Below are 22710 nucleotides of genomic sequence, written 5' to 3'. Positions count from 1 at the left end.
AACTCTGTAATGTCAGTGTCAAAATACAGTACAATAACAAAAGAATTTCTCTTCTGGGGTTTTATTGTTGTTGCTTTTAATAGATGGGTGGTGGGTGCATTGAGAGCATTCTTCAGAACAGCATTTGGAGGACAAAATGCTAAACCACTAAATCTGCAACATCTGGTTATTCTAAGCTAGAAACTTCATTACACTGGAAGTTGTACACTTCATTTCTGTGCATTACTTTCTCATGGAAGTTTGTCTGATGCTGAGAAGAGTGCTTGCATGCCTTATTATGTGCTTACTGAACACATGTCAAGAAAATTTCTTCATGCATATAATCATTACTGAGAGAGTGGAAGAGGCCTACAAGGCAACTGCTGAAGCATTTAAAGTAACAGCTGGAATCATAAAAAGAAAAAGCCCATGATATGTTGAATGGTCTTTGTGTTTTCAGGAAAATCCTAAAATTATTCCTGTTCTTTTTTCAGTGTGTGAAAGCAGGAGAATTGATTGGAATGTTTGTCAGCCCTAAGGTGTCGTTGAGATTAATCGTATCAGCCTTTGGGAAGACACCTAAGCCATCTTGTGTAATGGTTCTAACTGCAGTGATTCGAGGTAGCCCAAAAGAAATCTTACAGCCTCATTTGACCGATCTTGGCAACACACTGTCACAAGCTGGAGTTTGTCAACGATCTGAAGAGGTAAGGATAACTGGCAAATACACAACAGACTACAGTTTTAGACCAGTGGTTCTCAAACTTATTTTTTCCCTTGTTCTCCCTAAATGTTCCCATTCCTATCCCTCCCTTGCACCTACCCCACCCTATCTCAGATATAGTTGTGGACGTGTGTCTGAGACAAAACAGGAGCTTCCCTATCCTCCCTGGGCCTGTTGTGATCTCCTAGCCAAATCTGCTATTCCCAAAAATTTGCTAGCAGACCATCCTCTCAGCAGATGTGGGTTCAAGTTTGAGAACTGCTGTAAAAGGCTTCAGATAGTGGGAAGAAAGTGAAAAGGCATGACGGGGTGAGAAGAAGCTGTTTAGTGTGTACTGTACTAATAGAGGACTACCTTGGCGGATCAGAGGCAGAATTTAACCCGTGTTTTGAAATGCCTTGTGTTCACAATTCAAACAAGATCGTATATTTCGATCCTCATCAGTAAAAATGACCGAAATCTTTTCACAGTCTATTGTAATTGGCATGTCAGTTTTCCCAAGAAAGATTCCCTCTTAATATCGTCTTCTTATTTTTGTTTTGTATTATTGTTTTCCATTTTAAAAGGAAGGTACCAGTACTCCTACGTGTACATTTAGGAGCATGCTTTGTAAACTGTTGGGCCTGGTTGCTTCTCTTTAAGTGAGAATCTAGGAGGAAGACCTTTATAAATTAGAAATTTACTCCCAAGTGTACCCTTAACTAATTGCTGAGCCTGAAGACCATTTTCATTTTAGCATTTGAAGAATATTCATCAATTGCTGTATAAGGAGGTGAGAGATTCTCTTCAACATGGAATGGAGATTGGAGATTTCCTCCCCCCCCCCGCTTTGGTTGCTCAGATCTGGAAATAGATTTGTCAGAGATGCACAAGAAGAATCAAGAATCCCTACAATTTCCTCCACAAATGAAATCCCAGCTTTCATTCCACTCGAAGTTGTTAAGCCTCTGCTCTTAGGATGACCAAAAAAGGGCTTTATGTCAGATGCAGACTTCCCTTTAAAACAGTTATTCATGTGTGTAGACTGAACCTAGTGTAATTGTCTTTTTGAGCCAATGTAAGATGTATGTTTGAAGTTCTTCCCTCATTAGGTTTCTTCCCTAATGGAATATGTACCAGTGATGCAGGAATTAATCTTAATCTCCATGAAGCCTGTGATGATTAGGAACTTGTATAACTGGAAGCACTATAACTTGATTGTTCAAATAACAATTCCCTGAAGTATACCTGCGAAATTGCCACGAGGTCTTAAGCTTACCACTTCCATTTGGCATTAGATAAAATAGACACATTCATCTGCAGCTGAAGTGTGTGGTGGAATTGTTCTAGCCTTTGGTCTTGGAAAACAATCTTTCTCTATGTTAGACAGTGAATGCTGCAAAGACACTGTTTAGCTAAGGATTGACCATGTCCATAAGATTAATAACATCTATAGCTAGCTTATTTCTAGACTTGATTTATTTTTTGGAAGTAAATTTGTAACAATGGCCTCTTCTGTTCATTGAATGTAATCTGACAGCTTCATGGAATATCTGATGCGCTTTATCATAGAAGTTATTGCAAACTAACTGACAACAATATTGACTTCAACTGGTATCAGTTGGATCAAGATAACATAAATTATATTGCATCAAATGAGATAAATTGGCTGAGATAATAGCAGACGCTGGGGTTTTCTTGGTTTATGTATTTAACCATTATTGTTCCATTCAAAATAGTCAAACATGGAATAATATTTGAAAGGGTTGTAAGAAATATGTTATTAATTAATAAATTGCACTTCAGAATGAGAAAGGAATACCGGTACACATTCCAAAATGCTTTGATTTTTATTCACAGTGGAATAATTGTGTGATTAAGAGCAGGGTCATTTATTTTGTTAACAGGACAAGGTAAATACAAACAAAAGGTGTGGGAGGAAGATTATATTGTATTTTATAAAAAGTATAATGTAGGTAATCAAAAGAACTAACATGAAATTATCAATATGTTACCAACCTTGGGGGATTATACAGTGCTCAGATTTTATTATTGTCATTTCCCATATCTCTCCCTTAAAGAGAATGTTATATTTTTGTAACAAAACTTAATAAATTTATGCTTTTTTTTAAAAATAGGTCTTTTATATGGAACAGTTGCTTTGTTGTGTACAAGCATTGATTGAAGTATGCCAGGAACACTGCAAAGAAATTAGCTTGCAGCTAATGAAAGTTTTGGTGACAATAATGGCAATACCATGTTCTCAGCACCTTAAAGAAAAGGTAAGCTATGAGCTGGTTCAATATTTTGTTGTGTTTCTGATTTTTACTATTGATAAGACACTTTGTCTAAACAGAGCCATAATTATTTGTCTTGCTGTTAGGTTTAAACCACAGAAATCCTTAACTAAGAGCTCATCCACAAAGATTGGTAGAGTTTGAACTGATTTGGTGTTGCATGACCTTGACTGTACCCTCTGTCTGTCTCCTCATCTTTTTCCATAGCTGAAATTACCTTGGGTTTAGTCTGTTTAAAACAGATAAAGGCAACTTCTCCAGAAGAATAAATCGTTAAAATCTTATTTGTAAGAGCTAAGAACTTGTACAACACTACTAGTTTTGTTTGGGGATTGCTTACTTTTCATCTGTATGTGTGTGTATAGCAATCTGTTTCAAAAATTATATAGAAATATAATAGTTAAACATGTAGATATACATATAACTTCAAATTAATCAGATTCACTCCATTAGAATGAAAGAAGCATGAGGGAATACTTGGATTCTGTGTTTAGGCATAAAACTGTTCTGCAAAGATCTATCCCTATGGCACAGTTCTGGTGGTTAGTTAATATTTAGACGTCACTTGAAGGCTGAAAGATCTATGAATGTTATCATTCATCAGTCAAAATATTGATATTTCTGCTTTGCCAGATCACAGTTCATAGTTGATAGGTGCTACATCTATTTCCAGACAACAGTTTGAAGATCTGTTTAATGTTGAATCCTGCAAATCCACAGGGCTGTAATTAAGATTAGCAGCAGACTAGGGTCTTATAGGTTATTTCTTTTATGGAACTGGAAGACAGGGTAGTGCTCAGGTTAGCGTGGGACTGAAGTTGAGGTTAAAGTCTAGGGCAACGGTGGTGCCAGAAGAGCTGAATGTTCTGTTGCATCTTGCAAATTCTATAAGACTAGAACGTACACTAATGTTTCTAAGCGAAATATTAGCTCCTACATAAGTGTAATCTGCAGAAATCTGGTTAATATCTGAGTTTGGCTGTCTTAACTGGAAAGGATATTACTCAGGTAAGAAACTTAGGAGTTGGCCTTATTGCTACATCTTGTAAGGCTTGCTCACTGCTGTGGGCTTTACCAGTGGGGAGTAATGGCTCGTAGCTAGTCCAAGGTTGTGCATCTGTCACTGTACATACTGTATATGATTAATACCAGAATTTAGTTTGGATTTGGGTTTACAATTTGGGACAGCAGAGCCTAGAGAATTACATTTCTTCATAACTTTGGTTGAAGGCTCATAGAGTTAGAATATGTGCTGGTTCTGAGAAGGGCCCTAGAATTCAGTTTTATTTTGTGGCCAAAAACACCCAGTATGGGTCTGTAGGCTATAGTTACAATTAGGTTTTGGGTTTGTTGTTTTTTTTTTTTTTTTAAAGTGTGTTTAGATTAGGTTTCAGAATAGATGGCTTGAAGTACATTACTGGAGCATGGGAAGCTCACTGTTGGATGAGGGCAGCCATTGGCCTAGGAGAATGCTTTACTTGGGTGGATATTAATCACTGGGCCATGGTTTAGGTAAAGTTTTGGGACAGGAGGTGCTTAAGAGTTCGTGCTTGTTGCTGGATTCTGCAAAGCCTTAGGCATGCTGTTAGTGCTGGTTGAACGGTTGATGCTTACTTTTTAGGTAGATGTAAGTCACTGGATTATTGTTAATGTTAGGTTATACACAGGAGCACACAAGTGGCCAGAAAAAAACTCAAATTTATTTTCTGACTATTAAAGAACAATTCACCTATAGATCAAGAGCACTACTAGCCTTAAAAAAGTAATAGTTTCATAATCTTTTTTTTTATCTTTAGACAAAGATCAGACTGATTTTACAGTAGTTAACCTTTTTACCTCCCCACCAGAACGAAAAGTTTAAATGTTGCAGGAAAGCTTTAAAATCAAGGACACCTGTAGATGCCTTCATAATAGATAAGCTTTTTTGGCTAAACATTATCTCACCCCCTTATTTCTCTCTTCCTCTTTCTTCTGCAAGCTAAATATCAAATAAATCAGCAAGCCGTCCTCATGTAGTACAATTGTGACCTATCCAAGTTGTCTTTTTTCAAACATGCACCTTAAATGCGATGGCTATTCTTCCTTTTCTCTTGCTCCCAGGCATGGTATTCCAAAGGCCTGTGTAGCATCAGTATTTATGGCCCCATAGCTGACAGGCTACCTCTGAGGAGGCATATGCTTAGAAAACTATTCCGAAAGAAGTAAAATAGAACAAAGCTTGAAATAAATATTGAAAAGACTTTGCAGATCAGAGAGGTATGGCATGAAGATCTGTCTCATGGAGAGCCGGTGTGAGAGTGGGATTTTTTGGGGGTTTGTTTTGTTTTTAAACAAACAGTCTGTCCCGGTAAGCCTCGGACAGATGGTATGTTTTGCAGCATCTTGTCTGTTTAGCCCTGCAATGGTCTATAAAGTCAGCAATGTCCATTTAAAACTTTACCAATTCATACTCCTACAAAGAAAGCAGTTTCATGGAGATAAAGCCTGATTTTCATATACGGAAAAGTTAATCTCCCAAGATTATTAAAGGTTTAAGATTTTCCTGCAGTTACAGATGATTTTTAAAGTTGACAGTACTTTGGATGAGAATCCTTTTTCTCATTAGCCTTTCTTTCAGCTAGGCAGATAGAAAATCTGGCAATGAGATTACATAATTGTAATATTTCAAATTTGTCACAAAGACAAATATGGCTTGATTTTATTTTTTTCCCCGTAGTTACTGACTATTCTAGAACTTCAAAGTGAGCTGTACAACTTGCAGAAGGCAAGAAGTCCCTGATAAAATAGCTTAAGACCATATAGAACAAATGCATTATATCTAGCTTTACAAGTATAAATTTGTTGTTCAGAAAAGAAGTCTGTATTTAGGATCAAAAGATTTTGAGCATAAACAAAAATTATTCAAAAATTTGCATTATAGAACTTCAATTCAGGCTTTACTATAAGAGGACAGAAGATCACAGAGATAGCGGAGACCACCACTGATGTGACCTGACTGTGAACACTCACAAGCTTGCTTGATTTTTGGCCCCTTTGCTTTGTGTTCATCAGTGTTTTTGGTTGCTTAGGGATAAGCAGAAAGATCAAGACCACCAACTGAGCGCTTCGGTATCATGGTGAGGAGTATGGTTTACAGCCCCAAATAGACAGAAGCCATATCAGTGTTAGAGTGTGTTAAGCATGTATTGAGCTTGTCAGTGATTTAACTGGTGACCTAAAGATAAGATTTTGTTTCATTACCAGTGGCCTGTGCTATCTTGACTCTTCTTTTGGCACACGTTGATTATTAGCATGAAAATATTATATCATTAAACTTGTTAGCTTTCAAATATAGGAAAGAAAATCACCCTTGCTATTTGATTTTTTTTTTTTTTTTTTTTTTAAAAATTTGTGACTTTTTTTTTTTTTTTAAAAACTGTGAGACACTTCTTAATGAGAGGATATGCATCAGTCTGTTGGTATATTTAATTATCTTTTTTTTTTTATTGCACTCCTGAAACTACTTAAAGAGTTTATTTTAAATGACCTGTGAACGATGTATTATTTTGTATCTCTTTTGTTCAATGGAAAAAAACATCTTGCTGATTGTGGTGGGGTTAATAACGGGGAACAGTTTCTGTCTTGACACATTCTGTCATGTAAAATGTTCCAATTAATTTACAGATAAATTAATATTCTACATATAAGTTATTCTGAGTTGTTTTGGCTGGCTGGCAGAATGCTTCTAGAGAGGAGAAATCTATTCTGCTTGAGGCAGGCAAACCTGCTTTAAGGTTTAACCATTGTCCTTAGCAAATCCTGATGTGTTTTTTCTTGTTTGTTTTGGGGGTTTTTTTGTTTGTGTTTTTTCTCTAGAAATGTCATTTATTTTCTCCACATCTGGTACTTCCATACTAACATCTTCCATAATAACTTGTGTGGTTGAGTTCAGCTTAAAAATATTAAAAATATGACTACAATTTGTAATTCTACTGAACCACTTAGAGTCAAATGATGTCACTCATAGCACTGCACTACATCTTTCCCTGCAAGAACTGGCCATGCTGACGACATATGTTATTTCTCAGTGGGGTTTCTAATGGTGTCTTGCTCCCCACTCTTGATTCACTGTCCACTGAAATCACCAAGACTATAGATGCTGCTTTCAGCATGCTTTTAATCTCTTCCTTAGAGAAGTTTTGTACCTCTGGTAGGAGTCTTCAGGAATAGTAAAAGCAAATTCTCCTTCGCTTTGAAATACATCTGCTATAAGTGATTAAGAAAATCTATATGCTTCCTTGCCAAGCATGATCACGTCTGGAATTCATTTAGTAGTTCTTTTATGTACATGTTTTATTTGCCTGTCTCATGGAATAATCTAAATGTAAATATGAAGAAGGTATTCGAATGTAATAGTGAATTTTGGTACTTCTAAGCAACAGAAGTTGAGAATTTCAAAATGAACATGCCCAGCTACCCTAAAGAGAGAGCATCTTGCATAATTAAAACAGCGGGGGGGTGGAAGAAGGGGGAGAGGGGAAATACTATGTCTTCTCTGAGCTGCAATAGCAATAGTTTTTGGAAGCTGCCATAGCCTGCTAGATGGGATTGTGAGAAATTCCCTCTGTGTTAATGTTTTACACCATTCTTAAATTAAGAAGAAAAATCACTACATCTTTAAAACTAGTAAGAGCTTTTTTTATGATGTGGTTAGTTTTTGGATAGGTTTTCACATGGATTAGAGATTCTTTCATTTTGCTGTTATGTTGCTGTGTTCCTTATGATTTCATTTTGAGATCGGGACAAATGTTTCGCTTTAAATCAAAGTTAATGGATGTAGGTATAGGCAGACATTAAATATCAACCTTGATTGTCCAAGTAGAAACTATGGAAATCTTCTTGTGTCCCTTCTGTTCTTATAGTATAATTATGAGTTTTAAAAGTTTTTTTTCTTTTTTTTAATATTGTTTCAGTTAAGATAAAGTGTCCTGTCTCTCTTTTAACAGGTGGAGGAAACAATGTCTTCATTAGCTGAAGTGCAGCAATTTGATAGTTTTCTTTCTCTCTACAAACAGCATATAATTCAGCTTATGGAATGGGTTTCAGTATCATGTGATTGTTGGACATGCTATTCTCCAGAAGTATTACAGTTAGATGTCATCGCAACTCATTCAGGTACAACTTATTTAGTAGTGTGATAGTTCACCCAGTTCTAAATAAAATAATGATCTTCATAGCCTGCAGACACACTGTGGTTTATAATGAATAGTGTAACATTCAGGAACTTCACAAGAATATGATGGAAAGCAGAACCAAAAATGTTGAAACAGCTCAAATTCCAGAAGGGTCCAAGGAGCATACTAAAAGCACTTATGTAAAAGTACACTTTCAGGTAAATGAAACAGGTAAGGATTATGGGGAGACAAACTGATGTAGCTTGCGTATCCAAAAATGTATCTGTTTTTTCAATCTATTCACTAGTCTTATAAAAGATACTATCTTTCTGTACAAACATTTCCTCACTTACGTTCTTCAATACATTACTGTGTATAGATTAGTGAAACACTTTGGCACACGTTTCACCTAAGTTCAGATCTGCACAGTGAACGTTCCCCTGATGCAGCTCGCCAGATTGCATCTACAAGCAAGGGACGCAGTGACAGGCAGTTCTTTTCACCTAGACACCCATTTTAAGATGATTAAACTGGAAAGTCCTGTTTATTTGGTTTTTTCCTTTCTGTTAGTTAAAATGGGGATGTAGACAGCTAGTTCAGCTGCAGGTGAAGTATTATTATTGCTACGGCAGATAGTTAAATGTGGACAGGGACTGTATCTTCTGCATTTAATTCTTGAATCTCAAAAAAAGCCTCAAGAAACCTATGTGAAGCACCCACTTGCTGGTTTGTGCAGCAACCAGCGTTAAGTACTTTTTCTTTTTTTCATCTGTGAAAAGAACAAAAAGTTTTTTCAGTGCAAGATCTGAGAGGCCAACTTTTCTGTGTATTTGCACTCCCATTTCCATGACTGCATGACTGAGGGACTTCTAGACAGTTGTCTCTGTTTTCCTTAATGCTAAATAAATCATCAAATATCTGGGCAAACATTTTGGCTTGCACCCAACACTGGTAATATGCTATTGTCTGTTTTCTGTCTGTCACAGCAGCTCCTAGAGCTATTCTTTTTTTTTTATTCTTTTTCTTTCTTTTCATTCCCACACATAAGATGTTGGTTTTAATCAATTTAATCAGGTTTACTCATTTCAAATTTCTCAGTTTTTACTGTTTTTCAGGAATGTATGCTTAAGCTGAAATTAGCAATGTAGTTTATGTTTATTTCCCATCTGTTGAATTTGCTGTTATCAGTTTGATTATAACAGTAGTAACTTTTAAATGTCTCAGAACTCACATGAAGCAATGTATTTTTAATAAATGCTGTGAAAATAAAGACCTATTTGTTGGCACAGAAATTTAGCAAACTGCAGTTCAACACCCTGTATTGCTTCAGTCTAGACAGTGAAGATTTGGGGGGGTTTTATTATTATTTTAAACATTAAATTTCCAGATATTATTAAATGCTAGTGAACTTGTTTTGGAGTCTTGAATACTTCAATCTGTCCATTCCATGTGTGAGGAATATTCTTGTCATCACAAATACTAGTGTTGTTTCTCCTTCTGGGAAGATTTTCTGAGTGACTGGGGTTGAATGCAGTGTGCCTCACAAGAAAGCAAAGCTTAAGAAGTTCCTAGAGGAAAGCAGTTTATTGCAAACATACAGCAGAAAGAGCATTCTACAGCAAGAAGCTTCCAGAATAAAGCATGTATATAGTCTATATGTATTCTTCCTCTTTAAAACCATGCAGATGTTCATCATTATCAAGCAGAAAGGCACAAACTTCCTTCTGTTTTAGGAAAATCATTTCTTCAAATGTTGGGATAAAGCTTAGGGGGTTTTGTTTGTTTGTTTATTGTTCAGTGGTGAAAACAGAATTCATCATAGGATGTGAAAATGTTAACAAACTAGACAATGAATTTGGAAAATATTTTTATTTCAAATAGTAGCTTCTAAAATTCATTGTATTTTAGATTCTCTTGTAAAATGCAAATAAGCATTATTTAAACATGGAGAAAGAACACTGCTACAATAATTCTATTATCCAAGTTTTGAGGCTAACCCTTTCAAACATACCCTTTCCTGTGCCTCTGGGAGTCATGAACATCTTTCCTTGAATGCTGCACGTGGGAAAACTTGAAAGAAGAAAAAAGCATAGTTAATGCTGCTGTTTGGAGTGGTGTCATGGTCATACCAGATTCAGTATAATTTTTCATTAAGTTCAATAAAACCAGAACTTTGTGCATAGCCTCAAGCTTTCAGAGCTACATAGTGAACAGCGTGCATTAGTCCACCCAAAATATCATCTTGCACTGCTGGTCCCAGCAACTAGGGGATGTCATTGATGTGTCCATGCTATGTAATGTACATAGTAGTACAGCAACACCAAGCTGGCTAAATGACCTGTGAGTAAACCGATCTTCAGGGAGTGCCATGCTGCTGTGGCTAAGACTGGGGGTACCTGAGCCCATGGAGGTTCAGCTTGGGTATTTGTACACCACCTAATAGGATGTAACGTGGATACAACAGCTGCCATGCAAGAGTGGAAAGTTAAGTATTATTTTAATACCAGACATATTACAAATTTTAATGCACTCACATATTAAACAACTAAATAGAACTTATTAGTACTCTGAAATAAGTCTTATGTGTTTATTTTCTAGGTCCTGTTATAGGTGAAGCTCTGAATAACTTTATTCTCATTCTTAAGATATGTCTTCAGCCAAACAAAGATCCCCAGATGCGGTTAAAACTTTTCACTGTTTTATCACAGTTGCTCCAGAAAGCAAGTGAAACCGTCAATTCTCAGGGGTAAGTAGAGTTCTAATTTCACACAGCTATTTGAACGCTACAGTGGCATTAAAAAGTAATGACCATGGTAGTTATTTAACCCCTGTAATTGTGTCCATGTTAGCATGTCTGGGAGAAGAAAGACTTTCCCACCATCTTCTACAGCATGTTTTTCTTGCTGTATTTTTTAACAATGCTTAGAAGGGCAGAGTGCAATAATTTAAAAAAATATATAAATAAATTGAAGTCTGGACTTCCTCCACTGTAATCTTCCTATCTCTGCCACTATGGAGAATTAAAATGTATGTCAGACAGCAGATCTGGATAGTTTTCAAAAAATAAAGAGTTATAGTTGAAAAGAATATACGTTTGAAAGCTAAAATGGGGATTCTTAGGAGAGAAAGGTAAGGGGGGGTTAGTTGTTTTTTCTTTTTTTCTTTTTCTCCTAGCCAACTCTTAAATCCTTAAACTTTGCCTGTAGTCACTGTAAGGAAACAATAAAACACCCCCAAAAATGGGCATTTAAAAATGCCTATGATATAGCATAGTGTTTAAAAAGCATTAAACTAAATGTTTGATAAGTAATTATTATTACCCTCAGTGACTGATGATAGAAGTCTCCTGTTGCTTGGCACTATTTCTGCATTGCAAATACAATCTAACCATAATTTACGGTGCTTATAAAGCACCTCCATTTATAACAATCCCAACAGTGGGGCTCTTTTGTCATTATTAATTTAGCCCTACTAGTAGTGCAAACACTTCTGCAAAGTTGTCCTGAATACATAAACCATATCTGCTCTGCTTTTCCCAGTGCCTGCTGCATTTAGTATGTAAATGTATTCTGATGAATATTTTTTTCATTTTTAACTCTTTAAAAAAAAAAAAAAAATCAATCACAGGGAGCATTCTTCTTATAAGTACTTTGATAGCAATGGTCATTTATACTTAAAAGTTTTTCCATTATTCTGATGAGCAAATTGGCACTCAGTGGGCATTCTGATATGTTGAACATTCATGCAGGTTCCATGAGGCCATGGTAGTATGAATGTAGATGTATTTTTACCATTTTTAGATATATTTAATATATTCATGGCCTGCATCCTATAATGTGGGATAAGGAGGAACCCTGATGTTCCCGTTCAGTGGGGGATTCCAGGGAAGCTGAAGAATCTCTGTTAACGCATCCCCTAATAGATTTTGAGCTAGTGTGCTTCAGATGGAGTATAATGAAGCTGTCCTTTTTTAACTGAAAGCTTTTGTGCCAACTGTGTTGTTATCTGTTTCCATATTTTCAGGATCCAGTATTAAAATCCCTATTCATATGAAAAATCTCTTTGTAGTCAGTGGATTACTTGTTTAAATAATCATGTAACTGAGTGGTAGTTACAAGATCAATCTAGATACGCAATAATATTCCTAAAAGAAAGAAAGAAAAGCACTTTGAAAACTATTTTAAGTGTTCCAGGATCTGACTGTTTGTTGTAAGCTAATCTGTTATATCTCAGATCTGTATCATCTAACTGAGAATGCAAAGGCTGTGGAGCCAAGAAATGTCATCTCATGTGTTCTGTGGTGCCCTGAACACAACAATAATGCTTATTAAGTGTGTAATAACGTATTTCAGTCTAAAAATGGGATAACGCGACTCTCTCCTAGCCATTTATTTTCTTTTATGGCCTAATTTTACTGTCCTTTATTTACTGCAGTTTTCAGTTATCTGGTCTCCTGCTCTTCCTCCTCAGAAATAGCATTACAGATTACAGCAGAATAGAATTTGAAGAATTGAGTTAAATTCTCTGTTCTGCCTCCCATTTGTGATCTACAGAAAATAATTTAGGCTGCATCTAAGCAGTATGACAGGTACATTACATGTCATGCTACAGAGTCCTGACCTGCACTGTTCCTGGCTAGGGTGGCTAGGAGGTAGGAAGGACTTCTCCATTAACACATAGCCTTATTCATTCTTTTTCTCACCTGTACAGTAGGACTAGTAGACTTCTCTATCTGAAAGTCTCTGAAGTGCTGAGGTGAGTATATTAAGTTAGATCATGTAGGAACTGCTGATAGAGAGAGATGATCAGTGCAGGACCACATGGAGAACATCATGAAAGAGTAAACTTTTGGCAGTTGTCAAAGTAAATAGGATGAATTAAAAAAAAAAATCTTTCTTCTGCAACCCAGTCATTTGTATAAATAATGAAACCAAAGAGAAGAAAAAGAAAACCAACCCAATGAGCTGTCAGCTTCACTAGATTCCCAGGAATGGGAAATTACCAGCGTGGAAAAAATAGAAGAATATGTTTCAAAGTAATCCTCTCAGCGAATATAGCCACACCACACCGGCTCTCCACAGATAGCAATGATGGAAGTTCTTTTGCTCAGGGCAGTGTGAGTGAATGGCATTTTGTGAAGATTAGATACATCCAATAAGGTTAATAGACCTGTTTGTACGAAGAACACTCCTGGCTAAGGATGGGCCAGTCTAACTCATGAGGCTCTCTGTCCTCTGAGAACAAGAGCAACGCAATGAATTTTACCGGTAGGTTTATCTTAGAAACTAAAAAGCAGTAGAGGGAGCTAAATGACTCTTTTGAAGTCTTGATCCTACTTACCATTGTAACAGCCAATGCTTTAATGTAGGAAGTAACATGTCAAGTTTTTGTGTTTGAAGAGTTGTTTGCAAAACATTTTTGGAGGTTTTGACTTGTAAAAGCAAATCCAATTTTGTTTCGAATTACCTGGATTTAGGATGTTAAGTTTGGAAAAAACAAAAGCATATGCACAAAAAACCCAAAAAGCAACAATCCACAAACATACAAAGCCAAGTGCAGCAGTGCTATAAAAGCAGAAAAGGAGCCAATCCAGAACAAAAATGTATAAAAAATGATTAAGTATATAAGTCTATAAAATGGGGATAGCAATTTTAATGTAAACCCAAGCTCTGCTTTTTATATCTGCATAAAAGCTAGGTATTGTATGCACAGATCACATTTTAATTATTTTATATCCAGTTGAGAATAAAGTCTCAACTCTGTAAATACAAATACCACAAACAGGGTATGGTCTTTCATGGAAATGACTCACTTTTAGAATTAAGTTACATAGATTGACAGCAGTAAGATCTGAAAATGGAAAGAGAATTTAATTGCATCAGCAACAGCAAAAAATACATCTTAATGGTAATGAGAGATAATGTAGTGAAGTAGTAATAAGTTCTGGTTACACAATCGCATTCACTGCTGGCAGTAATTTGTTTAGCTCCTTAAAAACATTCTAACAGTTTAGATAGGAAGGCTTTCAGTTATTATGCTAAACACAGTTGTGTGGTCATCTAATTTTGTTTGAGTCTGACATGATTGAGTCAGGTAATTGCCAGATACTGCTTTACTGATTCTATTTCAAGGCACTAGAACAAATATTCTCACAAATAGCATAGCATTATGGTTAGCATAATGCTGATGGAATTTACCTTTATGTTTTGACAGCTTAGTTTTTCTTTGCAGTTTAACAGACGGCTTTATTAAAAACAGAAGCAGCTACTGATCAGATAGCACAGTAGCACAGATAGCACAAAGCTTTTTGTAGCTTTGGAGCTAAAAGGAAATTTGGAATGATGGTGATCATTAGTTGTATTTTTTTCCGGCAACTTTTTGAATAGAAAATTATTAATTCTCAAAAATGTCTTTAAAATAGATGTGTCTAATGGGACATCAGATTTCTTGTTATTACTGAATCTTAAGTGCCATCTGCTGGACAGGAAGCAAGAACGGATCTCTGACTTTCACAGACACTGAGTGCTCCCTTAGCCAAGGGGCTCAGCAGCAGCCAGGCGTATCTATTTTCATCATGTTGAAGATAGCGATTTTCAGTTTTGTGTGTGTGCAATAGATAATTAAGGCCTGGCAGGCTCGCTGGTCATACTTTAGTCAGATTACAGCTGGATGACATGGTCTAACTGCAGTGGGTAAAGGGTAGTTTCAGGAAAGAAGTAGATACAATTACATTTCTTATTACACTGATACAATATTATTATGGAATTTTTTGTTGCTGGATTATCATTGCTGGATGATTTTGTTTTGCTGTTGTGAAGATTTTTTTAAAAGTACGTAGTGATAATTGTTTGTTGTTAACATCTACCCATTATGTTCCTCCTGTGGGTTGGCACATCTCCATAGGAGCCACTTACTCATCCTGGAAATGTAGGACTCTTAGAAAAGTCAGCAACAGCTTCTTCCCTTTCTGCCAAGCAGGTGTTCCACAGTCCAGGTCTGCGGGGAGTTGAATAGAGTGGGGCACAAGTCAAGGTAGATTTAGCCTGTTATTTGTCAATCTGTTTTCCATGCTGCCAGCTGCTTTTTAAGGTAGAGAGGCACAGTGAATAACCTGAGCCTTAGTTATCTAGTCACAGCCAGGCACACATGTCTCTTTGATGCAGCAAAGTCTTTTTTAACTTGTGTGTAAGATCTATATCTTTTTCTCTTAAAGTTGTTTGAGCTGGAATTAAATGGGTGTGAAGGAATACTGCCTATTGCAATTGCTGACTCTTGCAGCAGCTTTTAGCATTATAATAGACTGTTCAATAGAGGAGGAGGAAGAAGCATCAGCAAAAATATCACAGATCTGTGTGTTTGTAATGAAAACAAACTAGTATTGGGACTGGCACCATCAGAAAATCCTACAGACCTCTCATCCTTGAGAGAGACGAGTTTCTGAGCCAAGGGAAGGCTGAAGTATTCTGTGTAGACTCCCTGCAGTATCAGTAGTTCAGGTCTCATCAATAGCATTCATACTTTTCACGTTATAAATACTTTTCACTGGACAGTCTCAAAGGGCCTTACAAATATTAATGAATCCTCACAGCATTCACATGGGTGTTATCTCCACTTCACAGTCGGAGAAAATGAGACAGAGAGAAGGTAAGTAGTTTACCAAGATAACACAGTGAGTCATGGGCATCGTCTGAAGTGGGAGAAAGTCTAGCCTCCCCTTTCCATGAATGTTAGGTATTTGTTTAAATATTATCTAGAAAAATTAAGTTATGAGAAGCTTATCACGTACGTTATAATCACATTGGCTTATAAGATTTTATTTTTTTTACAGTCTCTTTTTTTTTTTTTTTTCCCTTTTCTGCCTATGTTTCTATGACAGAAAATTCTCTTTTACATCCTGTCAGTCTCTTTATCACTTTCTCTTGAACCTTTATTTTGCTTTCTTATTTTTGGCTTCAGGCTGTTCCCTAGCTACCTTGAGACTGTGATAAAAGACATACTGGCTCCTAATCTGCAGTGGCATGCTGGAAGAACAGCAGCTGCCATCCGCACTACAGCTGTATCATGCCTTTGGGCTCTTATTCACTGTGAAATGCTTTCACCAAAAGAGGTAAATTCTCTCTTTCTCATCAAATGTACTTTGAAATCTTAGGCAGGAAGACAAAATAAATGCAAGGGGGAAAAAAAGAATAAATCCTTATTGTAAATAATATTTGTAGATGGACATATAGTTTTCATAATAAAATTCATTAATTGTAATTAAGTATTAATAATTGAAAGGATCAGTAGTGGAGGGACGATGATATCCTGATAAGAGACCTGAGGCCAGCAATATGGCGAGCTGTAGAACTCATCATCGTCAAATTTGTAGATCTTTGTTCTAGCATAACATCAGTTCTGTAGCACAAAATACTAACCACTATTAGCACAACAACTTGAGTATTTGACGTTATTGGACCCCTAGCCAGTGCCTGTGCAGCAGCACTGGAGCTAGCCAGGACATGCTTTTGTGTAATGTTGCAAAGACAAGCTGTCTGGTTGCCTTGGAGCCCACAGGTCCATTTAGGAGAAAAAAATCTGAAAGATTCCTGGAAGGGGCAGGAGGACTTGAGACAGAGCTTGAAGGGTATCTGTAGAAACTGAAGTAGAGAGCTAACAAGGAGTACACTTAAAGAAATGTTACCCACCATAGTGATTAAGGATTAATTGAATCTGAGGGGTTTTTTGAAGCTTCTTTGCTAACAAAAATAGCATTTGGAAATGATGCACTGGAAATATGTTAAATACAAGGGCATTTTTTAAAAATAAATGGGATTAAAATGTTATTAAATGTTCATAGTCTTTATTGTCTTTATAACAGACCTTAATTGAACAAAGTGCTTAAGCACATGTAACTGGTTGAGTTCACACATATGAAAACATTTATATCAGAGACTACTGTTCTAGTTAAATATTTTTTCTGAATCAGTCCCTTAATGCCTTTTTTGCATTAATGTATATACAAAATGTACATATTAAAGTCAAATTATGAAACTCACTAAAACATTGTATTACAACAGCCTTCACTTAAAAGCTTCCTTTTAGGATAAGAGCACCATCTACTGGTACATACACATAATCCTCATCTCCAAATTATTTAAAGTCTTGCCAACAATTTTTTAAAAATAAAAAGGCAAGTAAGTTTAAAGCTTATACAAGTTACATAAAACTCATCTGCATGTATACTGAGCATTCATGAAGTGGATGATCGACCGATGGATTTTTATTTCCCAAGCTTGCTTACAGGCAAAAATAGAGCTGTGTAATGTCCAAGATTTTCATCAACAACTTCTATAGGTAACCTTTTCTTTTTGAATTAAGCAAGCCAGTATCTGTCAGAACTAATGGTAACTGGTGTAACCAATAAGCATATTGTTTTAGAGTGACTGAAAAGCTGTTGTTTTTCTATGCTTTTCCTGTTAATTTTAGATCTTAAAAGTCAAAGACGGGCTAATGCCCCAAATTATTGCCGCCATGGATGAAGACTCTAAAATTACTCGACTGATGGCTTGTCGTATTGTTGGTGTTTTTTTAAAAGTCTGTGGGAGGCAGTTTGATGAAGATAAATTTACCAACACTTACACAGGTAAGTGTCAAAGTTTCTTTTCTTTTTTTTCTTTTTTTCTTTCAATCAAGATCTCCATGTTGAAGAATTACAGTTGCTTTTTTACCTGAAGTATCATAGTTAGCTTAGCTTTTAAGGATGAAAAGCGTCGTGCTGGAGCAGTAGGCAGATTCACTGTATAGCTTTAGGATTCACTGCAGGTTGTCCACCTCACCTGCAGATTCACTGCAGCTGATAGCAGTGAAAGCACTAATACAGACGAGGGAATGACAAAAACTGCTGTATGTTACTATGGCATCTGTCTTTAATCCCACGTAAGGAGCAAAAAGCCTTTAAACAATTTGAGATGCAAATAGGGGCAGATTTTATGTAGACTCGGTTTTTCAGCCATTCTTGTTTCACTCCCATACACATATTCTAATCCTATTTCTGTGTTCTCTTATTTGGTATTTTAACTATTTGGGTAGTTCTCCCCCAGAGTAATTTTATAGATATTAAGGAAATGGAAAAAGTAAAGTGCTGCACAAAATCATACCATTAGCACCATTTTTGTGTATGAGAGGCAATTTAATGTCTTAATCCTGCAGAGACTAATACATGGTCTTAAACTGATAAGTGAGACTGCTTAAAGCATATAAAGAACACATACACATTTTAGCAAATCAAGGTGTTAAACACTTGAGTAGGTGGTATGGAGTGTGACTCCAACAGCACTTGCTTCTTGCAAGGCCTTTCTGTAGTAGCTTTTTAACTGCAGTATTTCATTTCGTTGAGGTGTTGTATTGCAGACAAGTTAACGTCCTTTGGAAATGCCCTCGCTGCCAGTTGAGCAGAACTGAGCGGTATTGCCAACATTATTATGCATTAGACCACTAGATGGAACTTCTCTCAATATTACGGTCTTTGCAAGGCTTGCCAGTATTTCATCTGCATTGCTTCCTAGTTTAGACCGTATGAAATAATGTTCTAACTATAGTGAAAGCAGAACAGTAATGCATTATATAAACGGTAGTCACATTGTTCTCCTTGCTGTGTTTGAGTGCCAAGAGCAAACCATTTCATTGTACCATAATAGACCTGAATAGGTAGTGGATTGGTTTTTTTATTTTTAAAAAAAAAGAAAAAAAAGAAAGAAGAAAACCCTGATCTACAGTGCTGTAATGTCAAATAGAGCTATTATCTGTAATGCTTCTTAGGATGATGTTTAAATGCTAAACAATGAATCAGGAGAAGTACAGTCTATGCTATGTAACAGGATTTATGTTCTCGGAGGTATATACAAATAAATCGGACTTTCCCAAACTCAGCATCTTAGTGACTGATACTTTTTCTTATATGGCACAGTAGAAATTTAACAACAAACATTTTTATTTTGGAGAAATACATGTCAGACAACTGTCAGAGTATCTTTGCATCTTGCATATTCAAATAGTCTGTCATTCACTGAAACAGTAATATTTGATAGAAATAACTGTGCTTCATAGAGCATAAAAATACTTAAACTCTGTAGTTCTGTAATGCATTAATAGACATTCATAGTACTTTGTTAGGAAGAGTGCTCGAGAATGTTCAACTAATCTAAATAATTTTGTACATTTCTTTTAATGTTTTTGACAACATAACAATCCAATAACAATGCACTGCATGCTTCTAGGAACAATGTACTATGTGTATTTGGAATGTTCAAAAGGCAGAAATAGGTCATAAATGCAACAATAATTTGAGTGATGACAAAATACATGTCTTTTGAAATGCAAAAGATAACTTTGCTGTTCACAGGGCTATTTGACTATGTATATGCTCCTTTTCAGAAGTTTTAAAGCGTCTGGATGATGCTTCATGTGATGTACGACTGGCAGCTGCTCACACCTTAACGAATTGGTTTAAATGCTTAAAGGACAGCGATGTGAAATCTGCCATGGAAAGTCATATTGAGTTTCTGTACCAAGAACTGTTGATACATCTCGATGACCCAGATCAAAATATCCAAAATGCAGTCTTAGGTAAGCCTTTCAGTCATATGTATTTTTAACAGTGCTTTTAAAATCATGTTTTCAAGTGTTATATGAAAGTAGCGTGTACAATTAGAGGCTGATCCTAACAGGCTGGGAGCTTTCCTTTGGATTTCAGTGGGTATGAGCTCAGACCTTTTACCTGTATGCAGAATGTGATGTTTTATCCAGCATTCACGAGAGGGGGAATATCAGTGTATCTGATGTATCGGAAGACTTTATAGCTGGTAAACAGGATGTGGAGCACAGACACTAACCGTTGCAGGATGTGACCATATCCTAGCTTGCTTGATGGATTCTTTGGAATTTGTTAGTGTATTGGTTTGTGTTCAAGCATGTAAATGTCAAAATACAGACCTCAGCAAATGAGTGAGGAATCGGGTTGTCATGATTCTTGTAGAAGAACAACTTCCAGGTTAGGTTTTGGCTACTTTGAGGGAACTTGGATGGAGAAATGCAGAGCGGCTAATGACTTACAAAACATTTTTTTGTTTTACAGAAGTTTTAAAAGAAGGAAGCATTTTATATCCAGAACTGCTCGTGAGAGAAATTGAAGGAGTTGTACATAAGCATCGAATGCCTGTCTATTGTAATCAACTACTACATCACATTCAGTCAGCGAAAGAATCAGCTTTATGAATCAATGCTGAAATTCTTTTTAGTGAACTGTGTGTGGTATGATCTGGATTACTTTCATATTTTCATTTGCTTAAGAAAGGCTGAGCAATAAATAGATTGTTTTTTCTTTGTAAGTTCACTATTAGCTCATTTAAAAGTCAAATTGGCACAATTCTATGTTCTTTGCCGTTTGAACAGTTCTTTGTATTTGCTAGCCATAAAACAATGTTTTAATTCACTTTGCATTGGAAGCTTTTCAGATACAAGGTTTAAAGGAGGAATGTTTTTCAGAAATTTGACACTATTTATAATCGAGAAAGATAATTTATTTAACAAAGTAATAGTATAATGTCAAAGTTATTAATGTAATTCAGCGAGGACTCAGTCTTTCAAGGAGCATTTCAAACTCTGGATAATATTCAGACTTTGCAGAGTCAGGTCTGTGAGGATCAGTTTTACCAGAAAAAAACCAGCCAAACTTCTCTTGCATAATGCAGCGAAATTTTTATAATGTTTTGAGTAGTTATACTTATTATGTTGGTATAATAGGGACATACTCTGAGTAGGTATCACTAAAGGAATAGTTTTTATTGTCATTGTATTAAATTTCATGACTGAGAATAAAGCTAACCTTTTTTTAAATTAAGGTTTATACATGAGAGGAAATGTGCTGTTTTGTCACTTAGATTAATAGTATTTATATTTTTGTATTAAGTATCACATCTGCAGTTTTTATGTTTATACCATTGTGCCTTGGAAAGCAAGCAACATTTGTTTGCATATTACTTTGAAATGAAATTCTCCAATATTAGGTTAAAGCTTGATTTATTTTTTTAAAAGACCTTTGCAGTGTATAAGTTTTAGTGTTGTCTTATATTCTCAGCTATGTAATAAAGTAAGTGAGCTCCTAGATTCTTGTCTAAGTCATTGTGGGGGTAGCGTGCTATTTATTGCACACACAAATCATGGAAAATCAGGATCCTGATTTTTTTTTTTCTTTTTTTTTTTTAAATTATCTGTATCATAGACAAAAAGTGCTCTTTGGCTTCTAACTCCCAAGTGCCTTGGCTTTGTATCAAGTCTAAAAACAGACTCAGTGGGGTTTGGTAATAGTCCTTATGCTGTAGGAAGTCCTCATGTTTGTTTATCTTTCTGAGCTAACTTTACCTTTTAAGACTTGTGACATAATAGTTAACCAAACCATGATCTGTTTACAGCAATATCTATTTGCATTCTCAAAGAAGCATTTGAGAGATTAGATGCATGAGACAAGTCTTATTCCTAGCTTAAAAGCAAAGTCATGCAAACTCATTGCCACTTCTCCACAAAATACTGGGTTACTTTGAAAATTCTACCAAAAAGGGACAATAATACTAACGATACAGAATAATTGAGTAGTTTCTTATGGATCCAAAAGCTATTTGCATTCTTAGAGAATAGGGTACTCATTTTAGATCCTATGTACTGTCTTTTGAAGTTGTCTTTTCTTTTCATGAAAAGCCAAAATATAACCATTCCTGTATTAAGCAGCATTTTAGTTGACTAGTAACTATTAACCGTGTAACTCACTATAACTGGAGGGTCAGCTGAAATTCTTAGAAGGCACCATGTGAGTGAAATAAAAACCCCTAGAAGACATTAAATCGAATGAAGAGGTTGTGGAGTCTCCAGCCTTGGAGATATTCAAAACCTGACTTAACACAGTCCTGGGAAACCTGTTCTACCTGACCCTCCCTGGACAGGGATTTGGAGTACATGTTCTCCAGAGGCCTCTTCCAGCCTCAACTATTCTATGATTCTGTGAAATTGTTTCCTTAGTCTAACCAATGATTAAAAAGCCACTTAAATTAGACTGGAAATAGACTACATAACTATCCTAGCAGAGCCCTTAGAGTTTTTATTCAACACTGTTCTCAAAAAATAGTGTTTCAAAGCGCTGCAGAGCAGCAAGTTCTTCCAATGCCACCTAAAGTTTTGCTTCAGCAACAAGAAGCCAGTTCTTATTGTAAAGTTCCCTTGAAAGTCCACCAAATAAATCCTACTCACACAAATGGTAAGAGCTGAAGTATTCATCAAGCTTGATACCTTCAGTAGGCTGGGAAATTGTTTTTTCTGCCTATGTTGAGCATTTTGTTATCTTTCAGAACAGTCGGTTGTGGGATGCCTCCCAAAGAAAAATCTCCGCATCATCCAACAAACCAGCTTTTTTCTTCAGTGCCAGGAGAGCTTTGTGAATTGAATATTCTAGTAGTCCTTCTAAAGATGTGTTAAACAGCAACCTGACCTTGTTTATGCATCTGTGACAAACTAGATATCCTCCACTACGTTCTTTTATTAGAAAGTGTTC

At 36.0% G+C, this 22710-nt stretch overlaps 1 protein-coding gene across 1 annotated transcript in view; it reads left to right on the top strand.

Annotated features, from left to right (window-relative positions):
* The window catches only part of HEATR2 (HEAT repeat containing 2), a gene marked incomplete at its 5' end in the record, with an annotated part of 30416 nt that extends 9409 nt beyond the window's left edge, over nt 1–21007 (top strand). The window contains 8 exons of the mRNA XM_009585450.1: nt 474–686; nt 2821–2964; nt 7965–8133; nt 10731–10878; nt 16089–16239; nt 17598–17754; nt 19545–19736; nt 20245–21007. Of these exons, the coding sequence (XP_009583745.1) occupies nt 474–686; nt 2821–2964; nt 7965–8133; nt 10731–10878; nt 16089–16239; nt 17598–17754; nt 19545–19736; nt 20245–20384 (1314 nt within the window). The remainder of the gene's footprint in view (nt 1–473; nt 687–2820; nt 2965–7964; nt 8134–10730; nt 10879–16088; nt 16240–17597; nt 17755–19544; nt 19737–20244) is intronic.
* Between the last annotated feature and the right edge of the window lie 1703 nt (nt 21008–22710).

This window comes from Fulmarus glacialis, unplaced genomic scaffold (genome assembly GCF_000690835.1).
Source record: "Fulmarus glacialis isolate BGI_N327 unplaced genomic scaffold, ASM69083v1 scaffold2639, whole genome shotgun sequence".
NCBI lineage: Eukaryota > Metazoa > Chordata > Aves > Procellariiformes > Procellariidae > Fulmarus > Fulmarus glacialis.
This window is presented reverse-complemented; position numbering and strand designations above follow the sequence as displayed.